The following is an 18,495-nucleotide window of genomic DNA, read 5'->3' as shown; positions in this document are numbered from 1 at the left end:
CAGACTCGAATAAATTTGTTATTTTTTTCCCGAAAAGCAATGTGAAACAGATCGGCATTCAGTATAAATAGAATTTAAAATCATATTTGAAAATGCATGATTTTCTTAGGATGTGACATATGATACGTGTTTGAAAGCACATTATTTTCTTCAGATATGACATTAATATTGAATATTTCTAAAACGAAATGGATAGCAGTAATTAAGAAAAAATTTTAAAAATGCATGTTACACATAGGGAATGTTTCAAGCGGTAATTTTATTTTATACAAATCTGTACTAGCTTTTAAATACATACTTGCTTACAATCTTATATCTTCACAATTTAAATTTTCCAACTAAAGTCAGATATATTTGAATTTGCACAGAATAAAATACTCGTATCAAATGCAGAATGCCATAATTAGTAATTCACGAAGAGACAACTAGAAAATTTTTTTTTTTTTTTTTTTTTTTTTGTGAACGTGATAAACGTTTACGAAGAATATTAATATCTTTAGCTTTGATGGTATAGATATTAGTCTTCTATTACTCTTATATAATGCTTCAGATTGCTGGACTAGCACCTTTTTCTGATATACTTGTACCTACTTGTAAAATGCTTGTTCCGTTTGGCCCAGCCTTCATATACCTCCACGCTTCTAGGAAACTATGAGAACATTGGGAAATAGTTCGAAATCAAGATTTCGAGAGAATTTCAGTCTACCTGTATGAGATACGCTGTCCTTTGAATTTACAACCAGTGCCTATCTTTTGGCATTTTGGGGAATTGAATTTAACTTCAGTCGCTTTCGGGGTCAGTCGATTTATCGCTAGTTATCTCTTCGTGATCCTCGCTAAAGTCTCCTTCTCATCTCTTGCTGCATTTTTCTCAGAAATTAGTTATGCATGACGAAAGAGACGAACTCTTAAACAATACTCTGCTTCTGTTTTGTAGTTACTTTTATTAGGTAACATTTTCTACCAGAAGTTATCAAGTCGATATCTGGGATAAAAAACTAACTGATGCAATATCAGGAAATATTCTTAGTTACAACATCAAAAAGCGAAGTCGATTTCAAGGTTGTTTGTAAGAAATTTTGACAGACTTTATTATCACTAAAATGGCATGTCAGACTATTAAATATAAATAAATAAGTATTAGATGAATATTTAATTGTAGAGTTATTAGGATTTCTGATAGCAGGAAGAAATGAGCAGTGCCCTCCCCGAGACGCTTAATGGCAAACCGCACATTGAGTTGATCAATATTAACGAATTTCGCTTACTGCGCATGCTCAATGATGTACCGCTGGCGTGGGAGAAAATATTGGCGATTTTCGATGGTTTAACCGATTGTTAAATTTCGATGGTTTTACCGAAATTTTTTTTTGCGCTTTTGCAGCTGAGGATGATGGTTCGGTAAAACCATCGAAACTAGTCCTGTGAAAATTTGAAAATATAACGCTGATTTTTGTTGTTTGACTTCTGAATTTAAATTTAGGTAGTTTACAATTGACATTTACACTCCAAGTAATGATACTTACAACCTGACACGTTATAAAACCTCGAATTGTTTACGTCCAAGATAACAGAATATCAACCATATACCGTATTTATCTTCCTTTAAAATTGCGCCATAGTCGTAACTGCGCCAAATTCTCTTTTGGGCATGCACAGTAAGCGAAATTCGTTTAACATTGATCAACTCAATGTGCGGTTTGCCATTACGCCACCGAGACTCGAACCACGGACCTCTCGAATATGTGCCGAGTGTGCTGACCACTACAGCACAAAGGCATGCTAGGAAGGCGGGAGAATTAACTTATATACTCCCCCTTTTAAAGAGCGATTGGGGATTAGGGGACCCAGTCGCCAAATCCTAGTGATGGAGAATCATCATCCATCACTTTTTTTAGTTCGGGCGCCACTGTAGAGTCATTAGGATTTCTGACAGCAGCAAGTTGAAGAAATGAGCAATGCCCTAGCCGGGACTCGAACCACGGACTCTCGAATACGCGCCGAGTGTGCTGACTACTACACCACAAATGTATACTAAGAAGGCGGGAGAAATACCTTATATAATAAATAAATAAATTGTCAAGAAATAATCATTGAAATATGAATAGGTTTGCCGCAAATGAATAATATTTGTGTTTTTCATAAAAACACAAAAAACGCAATTATAGAAAGCGTACAATGGTTCTCAAACGTAATATAAGCGTACGGCTCTTCGATCAATCACCAAATCGTAACATTTCCTATTTGGTGGCCTTCAGACAATTTCAGATAGTCGTGGTTGTTAGATATAATTACTGAGGAACACACGAATCCCTCATGGTACGGGGATAAACTTTAATTAACTTTTTAATGGTACGCAGATAATGAACACTGCTGATGTTCATGGCAGATAGCACAGTTAAGAAAAAATTAAATTGTCTTTGAAATGGCCTTTCACGATCTCTTTATATAGGATCTAACAGACAAATGTATACACAAGCAGATGGTGTGTGCGCACTGGTTTCGAAGTTAAACTGAATTATCTTTATACAGAATGGTGCTTGCTTAACACATGTCGGTACTGTAATCTCATGACTGTAATGTATGATGCATAGTATATGATAGTGAATCAAAATGACCTCGAGGGACCTTGAAAGATATATCAGGAAAATATGGTGGAAGTTCTTCGCAAGGAATTGCAGCAGCACGTGCAATTCCTACCACATTGGACAACGCACTCAGCAGTTGCCCGCCCCTGTGCTTCGTGTCTGGTCGTTGATGTACTCTGAGAATTTGAACGTGCTAAGTAACTGTACAAATACAAGTGCAAAAACCTTACTCAACATATGATATGTATGATTTTTGTAAAATCCAGTAGTGGTCGGTGCCGTTTCATTTGTTCACGCTGAATGACATCCGAGGTTATCCCATTTATTTACAGCACAATGTACACTTCTTACAAATCTATATTAATTAGAATCGAATTGTTAGTTTTTTTTTAACTCGCCTATTGCATCTGCGGCCGCTCTTGTGGAAACTAACTCTTTTCTTCTGGAAAACAGTCTTTAACTATTGTGGAAACAGTCTTTAACTCCTTTCTTCACCCAAAGGCCGCTGCTTACTTCTCATTCGGTGTTTATGAAGACCAGGTACCATAATTGTCTGGTACTAACACAAGATTGTTTGAATAAAATATCTATATATTTCTTTGACTTTCACTGTCATTTGGATGGGATGTAAGTCTATCTTTTTTTTTTTTTTTTTTTTTTTTTTAAATATTATGTTTTTATAAAATCTGATTATATTCAAAATAATATCGAAACCAAAACTTCTAAGAAATTAAAATTTAGTTTTTTTCTGAATTAAAATATGTGTTTTTTCGCCCTGGTGATTTTAATAATTGATTATGTCACGAAACATTGGTTTATTTGAAATTTTTTAAACATTTTTTGTGTTTGTGAACTCTGGATTCTAAAAATAGCGATGAGCGTCGTATAAAGCGTCCCTCGTTTATCTCGGTTTCGATATAACGTGTTTCCTAACCGTTGTTATTCTCTTGTTTATAAAACGTGATTTCGATACATAGGTTTCTTGAGCAGAAAGAGGTGCAGGGGTAGAAACACCAGAAGCTGTAAAACGGCTTTTGGCACTGGCAGTAAGCCATTAAAACTCCATGCAGCCTGCCTTTAACCTTTTGAGGCCGGGGCTTTGGTAGCAGTAAAAGCTACCAAAGGACGGGAAATCTTGAACCGAATGCTTTCCCCCCTTTAAGAAATCACCTCCTATTTGCAACAAAGATTCTTGCGTGTAGTTTAATGGATTCTCAGATGGGTGCATCTATGTCGCAAAAGGAAGACCTTTGAAAGAGATACGTGGTTAAAACCAACCCCAGGGACGTCAAATTTGACATTTCACCCCACTTTTTAGCCTGGAAAATGGGAGAAAAAGACATGGCCACTAAAGTGGACAAGCCCGTCTTTTCAAAGAGAGGACTCTATGGCCACTATAATGGCCATCCCGTCTTCAAAAGGTTAACTGAAATTTGAACTCAGTTCGAATTACATAGGTTCAGCGGCCATCGGCCATGTGCGATTTATTTAAGTTGAAGGGTCTGAAATAGTAATATAACTCACCTTTGTCAAAAGCTGATAAGAAACTAAAGTGCTTGGCCCACAGATATAAACACTTGCCAATATCCTTGTCGAGGTAGTGAGGTTAGTTAGATGGAGGAAGCATGAACATTTTTAAAGTCGTGTTAAAACTAAATCATGAATGACCCTAGCAGAGTCAATAGATAGAGAACTTCTGTGGCTTACTAATGGTCTAATTGTCGTGATCAGTTGAAAAGAATTATTTCATTGAACTTATTATATTTTTAATGCTTTAAATAGGTTAATTTTAAGAAAAAATAAATATATGAAAGCAAATAAAAATGAAAGGGGGATTTGATTTGTAAAATTTCGTTTCAATCAACAAGTTTATTTAAGGTCTAAGAAGACCACTTGTGTCCTTAAAGCCACATTCTCCACTGATCTAACAGCATAAAACGAACTTAAAAAACAATTACAATTTACCTCTCAAGAGACGAAAATTTCAATTGTTTTTTAAAATGATTAATTCTTAAATTAAATACATATCGACTTTTTTAAAATTGTACCAGAAGAAGAACAGAAGATGTTCAGAATTTAAAAAATGTCCAAGAGTTTTCAAAAGAAGAATCTTAACTACGAAAAATAAAAAAAATATGAGTGCAATGTTAATTTTAATGGCAGTGGAATTAAGGTAAAAAACATATTTTGTCCATGTGATGATAGACCGTAAGTATACCTTTTAGTTTGTTACCCTTTTTCTTCTGTTTACATGTTCTATTAAATAGGTTCTAAAATTAAACAAAACTGTGCATACTCCCTTTTTTTTTTAATAGATAGAGTTTACATTTTACGTAAAATAATCGTATTTGGAAGGTAAACCTACGTTTTTTGGTAAGTAATCAGATTCTTCCGTTACATAATTTTTACAATGCCACTTTTTCGTGGAATTTTTAACTTCCACGTATTACGAACGTTATTTCCGATAAAAATAATAAATTCCCTTCTTATTATAATAATTTACAATTAGAACAAAGTGTATGCTTTAAATCTGTGAAACTTCAGTCATTGAATCGATTTCACAACAATTTTTGAAGCCGATATTCTAATCTGGACCGGATTAGTCTTGTTTGCAATGAAAACACTAAGCGTAATTAAAAGTTTTGAGATCACTTTCAACTTTTCCTTAGGTTATCATTTATATGTCACTTAAACAGATGTCAAAGTGAATGTCTATCGTGTCTCAGATTATCGAACATCTTCAAAAAAAAAAAAAAAAAAATTCGACATAAAAAGAGAAGGAAGGAATCTCTCAGCTCTCCTCGGTCAAAGGTCGCGGAGTTGCCGGTCAAAACTGAACCGGCTCAAGTTAGAAAGTGTCAGTTTCGGTTCTATCCACCAGGCAGCGTTGCGTTCGCTCGTATAAGTGATGGCTAATCTGTTTGCGTTGATAATAGTATAACAGAATGCCGTCTGCTCGTTCGGTTATGGCTACTAACTTAGCCGGCGAACTAATGAGGTTCAGGCGCGGTGGTAAGCAGCTGCGACGAATTTTGAAAGAGACGAAACAGGTGCACGAAAGCATCAAGAAAAAAGGATGTTATGGAGAAGGTGAGGGATTTTGGAAAATATTATTTACGATCTGTCATTCATGCTGGATACTTTTAAAGGGACAACCACGTGTTTGGCTGCTCTTTAAATCCGAGCCAGTGGTTGCTTCTGAAATTTGCTTCGCAGTTTAAAGTAAAAATATGCTAGTTATTTGCAAGAAATATTTTTGCAATTTAAAGTTAAATTCCATTTCTATATTTATAGTGTACGTTAAAAGTATTTTTTATTTATTTATTTATTTATTTATTTGTGTGTGCATAATCGATATTTTTAAGTATTCCTGTAGGAGTTTTGAGCAGTTGTGATATTTTATGAATAACTTCGCAGTGCAAATTTTGAACGAATTAAATTTAATTGCATACCATGTATTTTAATGCGTGAAGTAAATAACATACTGTGCAGATTTTAGTGCTTAAATCGAGAAAAGTGTGTAATTTAGCACGTGAATAATGTGCACTTTAATGGACGGGAATTCTGGAATGATTTTTGTTTTCTGTGAATAATTTTGAAAGTTAGAATCTTCTGCGAAGAAATTCAGATTTTTAAAATCTCCTTATGTTTTTTTATTTTTCTTAAAAAATGGGGGAGGGGAGAGGAGATTCTCTGAAATTTTTGCAGACAAACTTCTTTTCATAAGGTAAATTACGAATGGGTATTGGAAAATTCCAGTTTTTATGATGTAAGTTAGTTGTAAATGCAACTTTTACTTTTAAGTAAAAATTAAGAAAAAATTTTGCATGAAAACTGACGCATGAAATGCTTTATCGCATGCTGCTGTCGGAATACCTTGTATAATTTTATGAAATTGGGTTTAAAAGTATATATATAAACTTGAAAAATTGCTAACGCAGGCCAAATCACATAATTAAAAAAGATTTTAAAAAGGTGGAAACGTTTTGAATTATTTTTAAAAAGCATGTGAGTTATCTGTTTCATTAATAAAACAGATTATAAGAAATTTACTTAATAATTTTGAAATATTTTGTTTTCGTAGCTATATTAAATAAGAAATTGATTGCTTAAATTTAGCTTTCGTGGAAAATTTTCAAAAATCCGATTAGTCCGATTAACGTACACTTTTGTATAAAAATAAATTTTCAAAAATATATATGTTCACGAAATGTTTTAGGGGAGATGGTTTTTCTTTGAACTCCTCCTCAAATTTTATTTGAATTTTCTGCTAGTTAGCTTCGTATATAGCGCATTTTTCCGTAAGAGTTGCTTATTTTTAAAATATTTAAATGATCTTAGATGTTCTTTTTTGATATATATTGTATTATTTTAATAATACTCGTCCTCGAAAAACGTCGGGTGTAGCATATTTCTTTTCATACTTTTAATTGTTGATTCTTCTACGAATTAACGATCTTCATGTAAATGAGATTGTTAGCACACTGTCCTTCAAGTATGAAAAGTATGTTTCAGTCATATTCATAGCACTTAGGAAATTGTATTAAACAACAAATTCTTTATGCAAGCCGTCACAGTAAAGCCACAAACCATTATCATTCGAAATCAAGTTCGTTCTGAAGAAAACAAACCGCGAATGGATAAAATTAGTGAATATGATTTTGTTCATTGTTTTGGCAACTAAATGACTAATTGCGTGAATGTTTCGGTGACTTACTTCATCGCTCATTTGCCAACCTGAGTATTTCGCTTTATCCGCCAGTACTGTCAACCTTTCAAAAGTAAATGTTCGTTTTAGTATCAAATATTTATTTATTAGTTGCGAGAAAGATCTTGTAATGTTTCATAAAAGTGAGGCAGTTATCGAAATTTCCCTCATTTTTATGAAGAGTGAGTAATGGTTAAACCTTTGTTGCATACAAATCTAGAGAAGTTAAACGAAAATGTTGGTATTTTTTCTACTTAAAATAACCTTAGTAATAATAAAAAAATTAATTTTATTCAAATTTCGTTTTAAATAATTGCTACAGTTTGTTCACTACAGTGGACAGCATGCATATACGTACATGCATACAAATCTCTTAACAACGATTTACAGTCATTGCATTTGAAATCATTTCCTGCCTTGTTTGAAGTGATCATTACCATCTTCTAAATGGTCAATCTGCAACTGACAGGTACATACAGATCTCCCAAAATAGCTTCATTGTGTCGATTGGGATTGAATTCATTTTGCTGCGATTTTGTAACCTGTAACTATTGGATTCAAATGTCAAATGTTCTAGAAATTCCTTGCCAAACATAAACATTTCCAGTGGTGTTTTGGCTCGATAAGCAGTCCATTTGGGTTTCAATTCACTCTTTTCGGTAGATCTTTATCTACCAACTCCACAATTTTCTCAAACTGACATTTAAAATAAAATGTCTAAAATTCCTAATAATGAATAAAAAATGGCAGTATAAGAAAATGTAAGCAACATTATATAATGTCTACTATGAGAAACTGTACTAACTCGGAAACAGAAGTAGCAGCCATTTTCCAAATAGCAATGCTTTACTTAGTGATGCTAAAAAGCCATCTATGATCGACAGTTGAAAATTCTTATATTAAAGAATGAATCAACACAGGAATGGAATCTGTTAAGACATTTACAGAAGAATAAACAAATTTAAACTTTTGTCTACTAGAGTGGACATGATGCAACAAAGGGTTAAGTGAGATGAGTGCATTATGCGTTCAGGCTATCTACACATTTAGCATTGGTTATCCCCGTAGGATAAAAACTTATGTCTTTCAGAGTAAATTCTCCCCTCAGTGGCCGAGTGGTTACGATCGCTTATTGCCGGGAGTTCGACTTGGTTTCTAGCCCACCAGCGGCCGAGCGGTAAAGACGTTCAACACTGGTAGCTCGGTCCGAATTTCAAATCCCGCGAATGGGCTGGCTGCATGGGCGTTTTCGTGGTTTTCCCCATGTGTAACGTGTATACGAGCCAGTTTCCCTTAGAAAGTCCTCCACGAAGGCATCCCTCCCTTTAGGCAGATAGCCCTCGTGTGCTTTGCCATAATTGAATAATCCAATCCAATCGACTTGGTTTCTCGCCCAGGTGAATGAGCTGGCTACATGGTTCGTTTTTGTGCCTTTTCCCACGTGTAATGTATTACGAGCCAGTTTCTTTTGGAAAGTCTTCCACCAAGGCATCCCCCGTGCCAGGCAAACAGCCTCCTGTGAATTGCTATATTCAAATAACATCTCGGTAAATTCTCAACTAACGTCTTTCTTTTTGATAGATAGTTTGATAGACAGATTAAGTTGCATAGGTATTCCATTTCATGTGTAATATAAATCCGCTTATTTACTTTAGAAGGTCTCCCAGTAAGGCATCTCTTTCCTTTAATAAATTACCTCGACCGTTTTGTTATAATAAAATGTTTTAACAGTTGCGAAGTGTTTAGCGAAGCTCTGTGTCTGAGGCACGATATCCCACAATCACCACACACCACCCTGGCTATGTACGCCGATGACACGAGAATTCTCTCGAAAAATGCATCTCCTGGTCCAGTTATACAAGCACTCCAAGCTCACATCCTCACACTCGAGTCCTGGCTCACAGCTTGGAAATTCAAGATCAACGTGGACAAGTCGGAGGCGATCTGGTTCACAAAAAAGTCACAATAGACTCGGAAGACTCGATCCGGATGTATAACACCCCTCTGCAGTGGACTAGCAAGCCCGATACCTAGGCATTACCTTAGATAGGCGACTCACTTGGACCCCACACATTACACAGCTTATTGCCAAGTACCGTGCTCGTAAACGAACACTTACCCCCTTAATTAGCCGGAACTCCGTTCTCTCTATTGATAATAAGTTGCTCATTTACAAAACCCTTTTGCGTCCCATACTTTCTTATGCCTGCCCTGTTTGGGGATATACCAGCCGCACAAATATAAACAAACTGCAAATCTTGCAGAATGTAACGCTCAGACAAGTCACCAGCAGCCGTTGGTTTATCAGAAATACGGCCATACATGAGGAGTTGGAAATTCCAACTATCTCAAACTATTTTGCACTCCTTGCTGACAAATTCTTCTACAATATTCCAAATGTCAATAATAGTTCTATACCTGTGCCTCAATATGATTACACACTTGATGTAAACAGTAAACGGCCGCTTGCGGTACTAAGGTACCTTGATTAATGCAACCTTTTAAATTATACATAATTAAACACCTCCCTTTCTCGTGTTTTGATTTAACTCGCCGCCTGCTACAATGTCTGTATTTAGTGTATATATGTATCTCTCCTTATGTATTTATGTATTTTCTCTTTTAATGTATTTTTTAATTATTTATGGGAATGTTATGTATTTATGTATGTATATATGTATTTATACTGAGTGGTCACATGGACTCCACTTCAGAGTAGAGATATGCAATTTCTTTTCACTTATGCCATTGCACACTTATCTCTGCCTAAGGCATATCAGCTGCTGGAGTTTCTTCTAGACTCATTCATCGGTTCGCTAGTTACGAACTCTATGTGTATTCGAATTTTCTCTCCAACTGATCGACGTTCAAAGACTCGAAAATCGCACATCTCCTATGCCGGGATAGCGTCGTAACGTGGGGATTCTTCTTTTTTTGCGATAAACTCATCGAGTTTGCCTGAGCGGAGGCTGCAGGCTGGTATAGTAGAGTTTAATCGAGTCTTCATAAATTAAACAAAAGCTTTTTTTCTTCTCCAGGGAGACATCCATCTCACTGAGTCGATAATTCTTGCTTAGATTACCATAACTAACCAATCTTCTTTCCCAACGCAAACACGTTGCGCTTTACTTAATTTATAATAAAAATGTGAGTTATATAAAATGATTTACGTCTAGAGATTTGGGAAAAAGCAACAAAAGCAGGAGATGCTTTCAGAGAGAAACAGGTTTCCCTCACCAGGAAGAGCTCAGAACAATGTATTCTCCTTACAAAAATGACTTTTGTTATAATTAACACCAGCATTCTGACGCATCGATCTTGGAATCGCATGATTTATTATTTCAACTTTTATGCCATCTCTCATATTTTATCCATAGCATTGTCATCCTGCCCTAAAGTGTTGATTGATTTAGCTTATTTTCTTAGCTGAGTAGTATTCAAATTATTAAAAAGTGGGGTAAGAATAAAAGGGGTTAACAGCGCTATTTTAAGAGGTAGCGGCATCTTTCATCGGCGGGTGGCCTGTCTTACGTGTCCGCATCCAATTGGTTAGAAATAATTAACTTTTTTTTTTTTCCTGGAAAATAAAATAGAATCCCAAAACCTAAACAAATATAATAATACGAGTAAATTTTTGTATAGCTACAAGAAAGCAAAATTATATTTAATACCGTTTATTTTCGTACGATAATAGTATGAAAACAAATATTGTGTTCCAAAGTTCTACTTATTCTCCTCCTAATTTATAATTTTTCTTTTTAAACGTTAAATTTTTATCAAATAAGTATTATAAAATAAGCTATGCTACTTCAAATTTCGCGAGCGAAAATTATTTGTATTTACTAAATAAACTGCGTTTTCATTTACGTGAATCGAACCAAAAATCATTTTCTATTACATCTTGAATTTTCAAATATAACCTTTGTGACAATTTTTGAATAACTTCTATACGAGGTATATTCTAAGCAGCATTCGAAATTAAACTAGTATTGGAATTTAATTATGTACAATTGTTTTCTCTATAATCTTTAGAGTATGGTAACAGGTAGTTTGGCGACATTTTGGTAAGGCGATAAAGGTTACTAACTAGGACTTTAGCAATCATCTGAGAAGTACACAGTTCGAATCACAGATTATTTTGTCTCAGAGAAATGAGAGATTGAGACATGTAATGTGACATTTTCCGGAAAATTCCGATCGTGATTTTAGCTAATAAGCACTTAGAAACCATTTCGCTGCTAAAGTGCAGAATCGCCCACTTATTTGTTTGGTGCTTTTTACAAGAGTAAGAAGAATTGGATTTTTGTCAATTTTCTTTGACTTTTTAAGTGAAAATAGGTCGATGTGTACATAGATAAAGTCAAGAGTGTGCGCAATGCCATTTTTGTGCAATTCTGGGATGTTTTTTAAAGAGAAAATAGGTCGACGTGTACATGGATACCGTGTATGTGCAATTATTAAAAACGCGGCAAGCAGGCACTCTCAATTTCGCACATAATCTTCGTCGTAATTAAGCATTTTTTTCCATAAAAGTTCTAGTATAAGCGTAATTCGGCTAGCAGATTGTTGGAAAAAATGTTGAGTAAAAAAAAAGTTAAAATCCTAGTATACGGTGCAGCCTTGGCACGATTTTGAAAATTATCGCCAACACCAAACATGATCCAAAGAACGTCTATATGTATACTGTACACTATATACTATAATGTATATATACATTGTATATACACTATATACTACGTATAACTATATATATTCTTCGAATGACCCGTTTACTACTCATCGTATATGTCCCGTTTTTACTGCTCATCATCAAAGTCGCCAAAAAAAGGCCAAATCCCGTGTGCACCGGATACTAGGATTAAACCAAAAAAAACATGCCTTTACTTCGTGAAAACAAAATGGCGTCCAAAACAAAACTAGCAGGTTGCTGTAGCAGGGTTGGTCGCCAAATTTTCGCCAGAAATTCGCCAAGTTACCATAATGTAAAGATTTACCGTTGTTTTTAATCGTTAGCGACAAAAATTCTTAATTTCGGACTTAAAAAAATTTTTTTTTAAACTTTTGTGTAGACTCGAATTAAAGTTATTCCGTAATTGCTTAATGATTGGAACAGTTAATGATGAATTTAATTCCGTCAAATCCAAATGATAATTAATCCAATGGTTTATAAAATGCAGATAAATTCGTGTGCGAAAGAATGAAGTATATGGGAAAATTTTCAGATGCAAATGTACTTGCAATAACTACAGAATGTTCCTTTCATAAGAGAGAGAGTTTTCTTTTTGGTGACTAAAAAATCGAAGTGTAGAGGGGGGGGAGAGGGAAGTAAAATACTAATCGTAACTAAATTCAACTTGTAAAGGTTTTTCCTTATGTCTAATACTTTTATTAGAAGCATAATTGCGTGGCAGTTTTCAGATACGCAGTTGTAAAACTAAAGTTCGAAAAAAAAATCGGTATGCATTTTAAAAGATTTTGAAAATTCTGCATTAAGCATTCTACAAGTTTATGTTCTAACATTTTAGTGAAACTCGACGCCAACAAATTGGAAAAAAAAGGGGGATTTTTCTCTTAAAACCGGATGCTGCAGTTTCATGTGCTTCTTTGTTAAATTGGGTTTATTATCTAGAAAGTATCAATTAACCTTAGCAGTATGTGGGCGTTACAAGATCACAAGGCAGTATGAAGTGATTTATAACATTCTTTTTAGAACATAATAAAGTCCTCGTCCGTAAAAGAGCTGTTTATAGCACAGTTTTTATTATATCGTTATTTCACACAGTAAATAAAATATTAGTAATGCGTTCTTTCCGCCTTACGACTTTATATATATATATATTTTAACCTTAAAATTTCGTTCTTTTTACGTTTTCAGATGCTTTAGTATCATTTTTCAATTTTTAATACTCTACATTTCTTTGGTGTTGCCGACACCGATAAAACATACGAAAAAACCTGTTAAAAATGCAGGGGAAGAATTGGAGTACCTACTTTTGTGGGCAGATGTCAGAATTTCGCTGAAATTCGCCATCAAGATCGATGAGAGGAAAACGTGCAAGATCTTGGTGCTAGATACCGTCACTCAGTTTCGGGCCTCTTTGTCCCTTGTGACTAATAGAAAAAGACCCCGAAAGTGTCACAAAGTATCAATAGGTCAGACAGCATGAGTTATGTTTTGTTTAGTTAGAACAGATTCGCATTCCGTCAACTGATAGAAACGTTAAACTTTATTTCTTGTCGCTAGTTTAGATTGACAGCTACAGATATTCTAATGAATTACTTTCACACAGTATGAATTATTATACAAGTTAATATATTTTAAACTCTAGCTATATCAGTATTCGCATTACATGAATTGACTGCCTTTTGGAGATAACATTATGTGGCACTATATACTGAGTGTGCGACATGATACTTCAATACTGACTATATTGGTAATCGCAAGTTGCGTTAATATAGCGTAACCTGTATCTCATTAGCAAATGCTAAGCGTAGAAAGTTTGCATGCGTTTTTCTTTTACATTGTTTTGGTCAAAGTTTTGCCTATAAAAGTTTTAATTTGGAAGCCACATGCGATTTGTGTCAGGATGGCGGAGCGGTCCAAGGCGCCACATGCGATTTAAATCTGTAGTCATTAAACTAAATTTCGGTTGATGACAACATTTTGAACAATAATTCTGTTTTTCAAACGACGTAAACATTTTTGTATAGTGTTAAGGTATCTATCTGCCTACGTTAAGTTTCAATTTTTTTTTAATTGCAAAATTTGAAAGGTCAGTTTTGTAGAATTCCGAAAATGGTTCATTTTTACGTTTGTGATAATTAGAAGAGAAGATATAGCCAATTAACTGAACTGGAAGTGAAAGCAGAAAGACCGGAAGTGCCATTTAAAAGGCTCAACTTAAAGGTAAACAATGTTGTTATCCGAGTTTTTTTTACCTGTTTGTGTGTAAAATTGTGCTAAAACATTTCATTTTAATTCTGGGTACTTTTTTTTTGTTTCTGGCAATAATTATTTGGCTTAATGTTTTCAACTGGGACTGGCAACATTGCGGTTTTTTGAACTGGGTCAGGCAACATTGCGATTAGGTATAAAGACTATGTTGCTGGGTGCATATATAGCAGTTTTAATTTTTAATTCAGGATATCTTGGATTACTTCCTGTGTTTGAACATTTAGGCATATCAATTCAACAAGAAATGATTAAAAATTACTTTGGAATTGATAACGAAAGAATAAAGAATTCGAAACGTCATTCGTCGCTCATTTCGAAAATAGCCAGGAAAAATTAAAATCAAATAGAAAATCAAAATTACTTAAGTGTAAAGATATGGAGGGTGTGATGTACAAATGTGGAGAATTTTAAGTGTGTAATTACAACAGAACAGTTTTTCTGTTAATGTGAAATCTTTAAATGCGTTTTCTGGAAAACTAATTTTTCTAGTGTTTTTACATACAAGAAATGTAATTACTCTAAATGTTCTAAAGGTATCTCTATTAAATTTCACTATAGTGTTTTCTATATTATTTACTAGGTTTTAAGCTACAATCTAAGTTATATTTATTAATTTGATTGTTTTATAAGTATTTCTATATAAAACGATAAGAAATATTTTACAAAAAACTGTGTTTTTTCATGTGATTATACATATTTTAGTAAATTTTAGAAATATCATAAACATTTTAGTTCATAACACAGATGAGTGTTGTAGTAGTATACAGTATAAATAAAATTGATGTGAAAAAAAATATAGGATGTGGGAAAATATATACATTTAACGTAAGTGTTAAATTCTCCTAAAAATGTGCATAAAATTGCATATATTTCAAAAATTTATGAAAATATTTCTAAAAATTTACCTATTTTCATGATTTGATATCATATTTCGACTAAATAAATATATATTTCATCAGAATTCTATGTTTTAAAAAAAAAGTGCTCCAAACGTCCTAGCTACGTCTCGGAATAAAGACTTACGTGCATGTGCAAAAACGTCTTGAATAAAACGTAATGTTGTACGTGACGAATCCTTTAGTGAGACTTCTGTTCCCATTTATGCATTATGTCAAATATTACGAGTGTTTAAATTATTTTCCTAGTATCCCTAAACATTGTTCTAGGTTGTTTGAAGATATCCCGGGGTTCTTGTTCATTAGAGTCGTTTTCTTTTCATCCGCTATGTCTGTTTGGTTTGTTTAAAATGCGCTACTTCCTCGAGCAAAAAAAAAAAAAAAAAAAAAAAAAAAAAAATCTTCCCATTTTCGCTGAAGTTCTTCATTCTGAAATCTGGACGCGTTTGTAAACGCCCATCGAACGATCATTGACTGTGATTTGCGCAACAAGTTTCTATGGCGAGTCTGTGACCCTCTGTCTCCGTAATGTTATTAATGGATTGTGCGTTTGGTGTTATCTTTATGCGAGTGATATAAAAAGCCGAATTGTAATTTTCAGACTGGAGCGAAGTCGTATATTTTAATCGCCAAAGGCAGCAATTTTTCAATTGGGGCACAAATAAAATTATCACGCCTAGTTGAAAAATCGACTGCAACGAGGAAAAAATTTCTTCTGTATATTTAGTAGCTTACCGTATTACGCTCTGATATTTTCTTTTTACAGGGTTCACCCATGTACACCTCAGAGTAATAAAATGTCTTGCTCAGGGGAGGGAAATGAGCGCCGATATATAAACTTTCTCAAACAAATCATAAATCAACATTTCGCAAGGAGACATTCGAGAATGATAAATGGTTCTGCAAGAGTGCTACAGACGGTTAGATTCCGTTAAATATAATTAAGATAGGCATTTAATCTTTCTATGCTTTGCAAAATGTCAACATTTTTACTCACCTTTCGCCATCTGTAACAGGGGTTAGATATTCATACCCCTCCTATCCAAAACATGAAAAATTCGTATGCAATTTATTTATTCAAATCGCCTGTTATTGTTAGGTTGTTATTGCGATTTTAATTGTCACATTGGCGTGTTTCTCTTCTATTATATTTATTTATATTTAGATTATTTTTTAACGCGGTTTATTAATTGAACAGTGAAAAGTACAGAAAACGCTGTAAATACTAAAACTTGAATTAAAGTATTCTGTTTTATATTCATAAATTAAAATTAAACATTAAACACCTAAATAAAAGTGATTGCATTCCCCCTCTCCAAGTTATGAAATTCTTCCCCGTTTGAGAACCTCTGATCAATAACGTTTAAAGTGAAGCAAATATTACAGATGGCGAAAATTTGAGAGCTTAAAATTATTTTTTCGTACAAAATTTAGAAGTTGATTTGCGCTTAGTTTATATCGGCCAAAAAACAATGAGACAGTTTTATTTTCAGCTGATTGTGTGCTTTGAATTCCAGTTATTTTTTATTTATGAAAGAAATAATAGTATTTCGGTAAACAACGCCATGTTGTTCTGAAGAGTGTTTTTCGTTTTTCAAGTGATATTTTCTTAGAATCTCAATACTCGTTTAAAAGTCTGAAAATTGGAACTTTTTTTTTAACTCTTACTCTTTTTCAAAAATGGCATCAATTTAAATGACACGGTAAGAGCGTATTCAGAAGATATTTAGATTTTTCAGATTGTTATTTTACATAAGTTTTTAAATGCTGTAAAGTAATCCGCTTTCAAAACAAGATTTTCTTTTAGAAAATAAGTCGATCCACTCGGATCACTTTACGCTTTTTATTAATTCAGCATTCTTATCTTTAGTTGTTGGCCTGTTGTTTATGGAAAAAAGGCAAAACATTTCATTCTTAAATGTTATAGATATATTTTTATATTATGTTTAGTCTTGGTAATAATTAACCATAATAATGTTCTTATTATAGCTACAAATAGCAAATGTCTAATAATACTGTAATACGCAAAGTTTTATTTTGTTTCAAATAAAATATCGCTTTGGGAAACAAGCAAACTGTCTTTAAATCTCCAATCTTTGATCACTGCCTTAATTTTCTTATTCTTGAGAAGATGGCCTAAATCGGGAGAAAAATTTCTTGTAAATATTCTCAATTTTTGAGAACCAAATATGCAGCGTTATATAGCGATCATCAGTAGTAATGTGAAATCTGCTTTTGTGATGTGTTTTGCAGGCGATTAGTTAAAGCATTAGAATTCCTGACCGTTAAACGAATAGTTTGTCTTCTGTTTCGTTTAAATTCATTAACCCTTTCCGGCACGCTACCTTTTAAAGTTGGAGTTTTGATAAAAAAAAAGAAAAGGTAGGCAGTCTAATTAGGCCTAGAGGAGCACACAAGTAAAATTTTGTGAAGATAGCACTTATCGTTTTAATTCTGTGGGTGTGCCAAAAGTGGCACACCCACAGAATTAAAGTGGCACACTGATTGAATAGAGCTTCGAAAAGAGTGCTGAAACGAGCATTGTCGTCAATGAACTGACCGATGAGATGCGGAGAAACAAAGAATACAGACTCTCAGTTGTCCTAGATGATCGGCGAGCCCGGTTCGGGTACACCTAGGCCGTTTGATTTTAGGCAAGATTTCAAGGTAAAAATTTAAAACTAATATAGAATAAGGAGATTAGCATACAGCCAAGAAAATAACAGAAATTTCTTTTCAAACAATTCCTTTTATATCCTAAAAAAAATCTGGAAGATTTCTTTGAAAAATGAGGGTCTTAAAAAACTAAACATGGCTCAAATATATGGACTGGTTTGTGTTGAGCTGCCAGCTACTATAAATAAAGAAGGTTCAGAGTAACCTATAAATCCTTTTTCATTCAATTTTTCTGTGCGTACAGAAGGAAATTTTTTAGGTGTGTCTAGACCGGACACACTGTGCCGCAAAGGATTAAACAAGATTCTGAAGTTTGAATTGCTTTCTTTTATTCTACATCAACTTTAGTATGTTAATATAATGCTTTTAAATCCGAATTTTGTTATATATTAGAATACTGAACTTCCTCAAAATGAACCCAAGGAACTTTCTTTAATAACTGGTTTTATTTACGGAACAATAACCGTATATAAAATACACTATTTCCTTTACTTCTGCTGTCAAATATGGCAAATCACGTAAGAGCTATATTTTTGAGAAGAACGGTAAATGTTTTGCTGAGGGAAACTAGCTCGCATTCATGTAACACAAAGATATAACAATGTAACACTCCCCATACTGCCAGACCTTTACTTTCCACTTTCCAGCTCGACTGCTGATGAGCCCGAAATG

At 33.9% G+C, this 18,495-nt stretch overlaps 1 protein-coding gene across 1 annotated transcript in view; it reads left to right on the top strand.

Annotated features, from left to right (window-relative positions):
• The first annotated feature begins 5,415 nt into the window (after positions 1-5,415).
• The window catches only part of LOC118198861 (dual serine/threonine and tyrosine protein kinase-like), a 131,780-nt gene continuing 118,700 nt past the window's right edge, over positions 5,416-18,495 (top strand). Inside the window, exon 1 of the mRNA XM_035370643.2 lies at positions 5,416-5,678. Within this exon, the coding sequence (XP_035226534.2) occupies positions 5,534-5,678 (145 nt within the window). The 5' untranslated portion in view covers positions 5,416-5,533. The remainder of the gene's footprint in view (positions 5,679-18,495) is intronic.

Source organism: Stegodyphus dumicola, chromosome 6, assembly GCF_044657685.1.
Source record: "Stegodyphus dumicola isolate Sdum_Otavi_A_Nest chromosome 6, ASM4465768v1".
Lineage (NCBI taxonomy): Eukaryota > Metazoa > Arthropoda > Arachnida > Araneae > Eresidae > Stegodyphus > Stegodyphus dumicola.
This window is presented reverse-complemented; position numbering and strand designations above follow the sequence as displayed.